Raw genomic sequence first — 2,394 nt, 5'->3', positions numbered from 1 at the left:
ACAAACAAAAAATAACGAATGGTGGATCATTTCGTACGCCACCCAGTAGGTGTTGTAAGTAATGCTTATAGCCTTTCTCATGTAATTCATGCGTCGAGGCACCATTGGCATCGTTGTGGCAGCTCCCTAATTTCTTTGACGTGGAAAGAACTTATTTGTTGTCGTAGACACTGGAGGACATCGTTCTGCAGTGCCTCATCTGTCGTGAATTTCTTCCCTCCCAAATGGTCTCTGGGGTTCAATTGTGCAACCATGTTTCATGACACGTGATGATGGATTGCAACAATTTATCACCTTGGGTCCGAAACCGATTCAGCTGTTCACAGACCGTCATACGTGTTCACTTCTGATCAAATGTCAGCTGGAAGGGAAATCAACTTGCACATATTTTGCGGAAGCGGAAGTGGTCATGAATTATTGTCTCAATACTCCCGACACTGATATTCACGTCGGCAGCATTATCCCACACTGCTACTCGACGGTTCTCAAGAATAATTTGCTCAACATGTGCGATATTTACTGGTGTGACCACAGACGGGGGAATGTATCCATGCGCTTCATTTGTCACCAGCACCCGTCCTTCGCGAAAGTGTTCACACCATTCGCACACTCTCGTCCGTGACATCGTTTGTTCGCCACACTGTGCTTGCAATTTTCTGAAAATCTCAGCTGGTTTAACTTTCTCCTTCATAAGAAATTTAATTACACACCACTGTTCCACAGCCACAGACACACTGTGTGCCGCCATGTTCGCCGCAACTGCTGAGCATGCGTCAAATATGTCGTGCCGTGCGCTAGTTAGTCGAGAAGGAATACATCACGTCACCTGCAAGTTTCATCATGATCCGGTTATCCATCAATTCTTTATGTACGAAAATCCTGGTCAACCTTGAACGACTCTTGTGTATTGCACTTAAGTTGATGTTAGTAATTTCAGGCATCCTAACATCTCCATCCATTATTACCAGATAAAGGAAATTTTTTTTCTTGAAGATTTAAATCACAAAATAAATGTGGTCCCAGACCTGGATCCAAACTGACAACTTTTCCATTATCAGACCAATATTATATCGCTGAACTAACAAAGAATAGAAACAACGAAGGAAATTGTGAAGTAGGAATATGGTAGGAAACATAAGAAATTCGAGAAAATCCATGGATATGAATGACAAGTGAACAAATAATTATAGTTTTACAAAAGACATTATAAAGTAAACTATTAATTAGCTTTGGACATTTATGGTTATGACCATTATCGATAATTGGTGTTTAATCATATGCAATCTCAACTGCCAACGAACAGTCATTTATGCGTCTTGCTAATATGTAAATGTATGAAATCTGATAAGCGAGCATTACACGCTCGAGGATAATGTTTCAAGTATCGCAAGGGAGTTATAGTTAACTCTGAAGGACTGATAATGAGAAGGTTGTCGGTTTGAATCATGATCGAAGATTATTTATTAAAAACACAATAAATCTTGAAAGAGAAAAGTTTTCTTTATCTGGTAACCCTGAATGGATACATAAGGATTCTCAAGGATACTAAAATTAAGTACACTGCAATTAAGAAAATAGAGAGAAATTATGTTTTTAGATTGGCAATTCTAATCATAATTTCTCCCATCTCTGACTTTTATTTTAAAGTTGAGATACTTGGATCTATTTGCTTATTTCTTACCTTCCTTGTTTCGTCAATCAAATAGATGCTATACATGTTAATCTATTCTTTTGTCTTCTCTATGTTTCATCTCTGGACGAATGTTCCGACAAATAGGTTGCAGAGTCGATTTTCAAAAATAAAAATATCTACACTGTCATTGACAGATATTGTATTGGATGCTTTATCGTATCCGACAAGAAATAATAATAATAAAAAAAAACTGGGAATCAGAATTATTTCAGAGGTGATATTGCACTTATAATGCGAGTCTAAGTCGTAACAAATAGATCTACTTCTTACTTCTCTAGCCAAATTAATAACTCTATCACAAATTCTTATGCAACCTGCCTTCATGTACAATCAACGACAAAAGTTATGAAATTAGTTTCTTAAATAATTTCAAAATATAAGGACAGTTTGAGTACAGTTTTCAGTAAATTAAGAGGAAAGTAATTTTCTGTACGTTTCAGTCCTACCACCGTTATTCCCAAAATTAATTTTACGAAACGTAAATAACTTTTTCCACTAATTGTACATAAGAGTGATCATATATTCTACAAGGCGATGCATGGTGAGCCACTTTTCATAGTAATGACGTAATATTTGCCTATTTCAAAATGGCGTTGACTCTTTGAAAGAGTGTTTGTGAGATACTGAAATTACTTCTTTATTCTGGCTAAGTTTTGAAAAAGTTACTGTGAATAAAGTTTATAGTAATTTGGAACAGAAAG

General features: G+C 36.5%; 1 protein-coding gene across 1 annotated transcript; it reads right to left on the bottom strand.

Moving 5' to 3' along the window:
* Nucleotides 1–373: 373 nt before the first annotated feature.
* Nucleotides 374–748, bottom strand: LOC145687502 (protein GVQW3-like). The gene has a single exon (XM_081760965.1). The coding sequence runs from the start codon at nucleotides 746–748 to the stop codon at nucleotides 374–376; it is 375 nt and encodes a 124-aa protein (XP_081617091.1).
* Nucleotides 749–2,394: the final 1,646 nt, after the last annotated feature.

The sequence above is a fragment of the Thermobia domestica genome, chromosome 6 (assembly GCF_964235325.1).
Source record: "Thermobia domestica chromosome 6, izTheDome1.hap1.1, whole genome shotgun sequence".
Lineage (NCBI taxonomy): Eukaryota > Metazoa > Arthropoda > Insecta > Zygentoma > Lepismatidae > Thermobia > Thermobia domestica.
The sequence above is the reverse complement of the archived record's forward strand: the minus strand, read 5'-3'. Positions and strand labels throughout refer to the sequence as shown.

Coding starts and splice junctions, on each gene's coding strand:
- LOC145687502 (XM_081760965.1), bottom strand. CDS start 748: ATGGCGGCACACAGTGTGTCTGTGGCTGTGGAACAGTGGTGTGTAATT.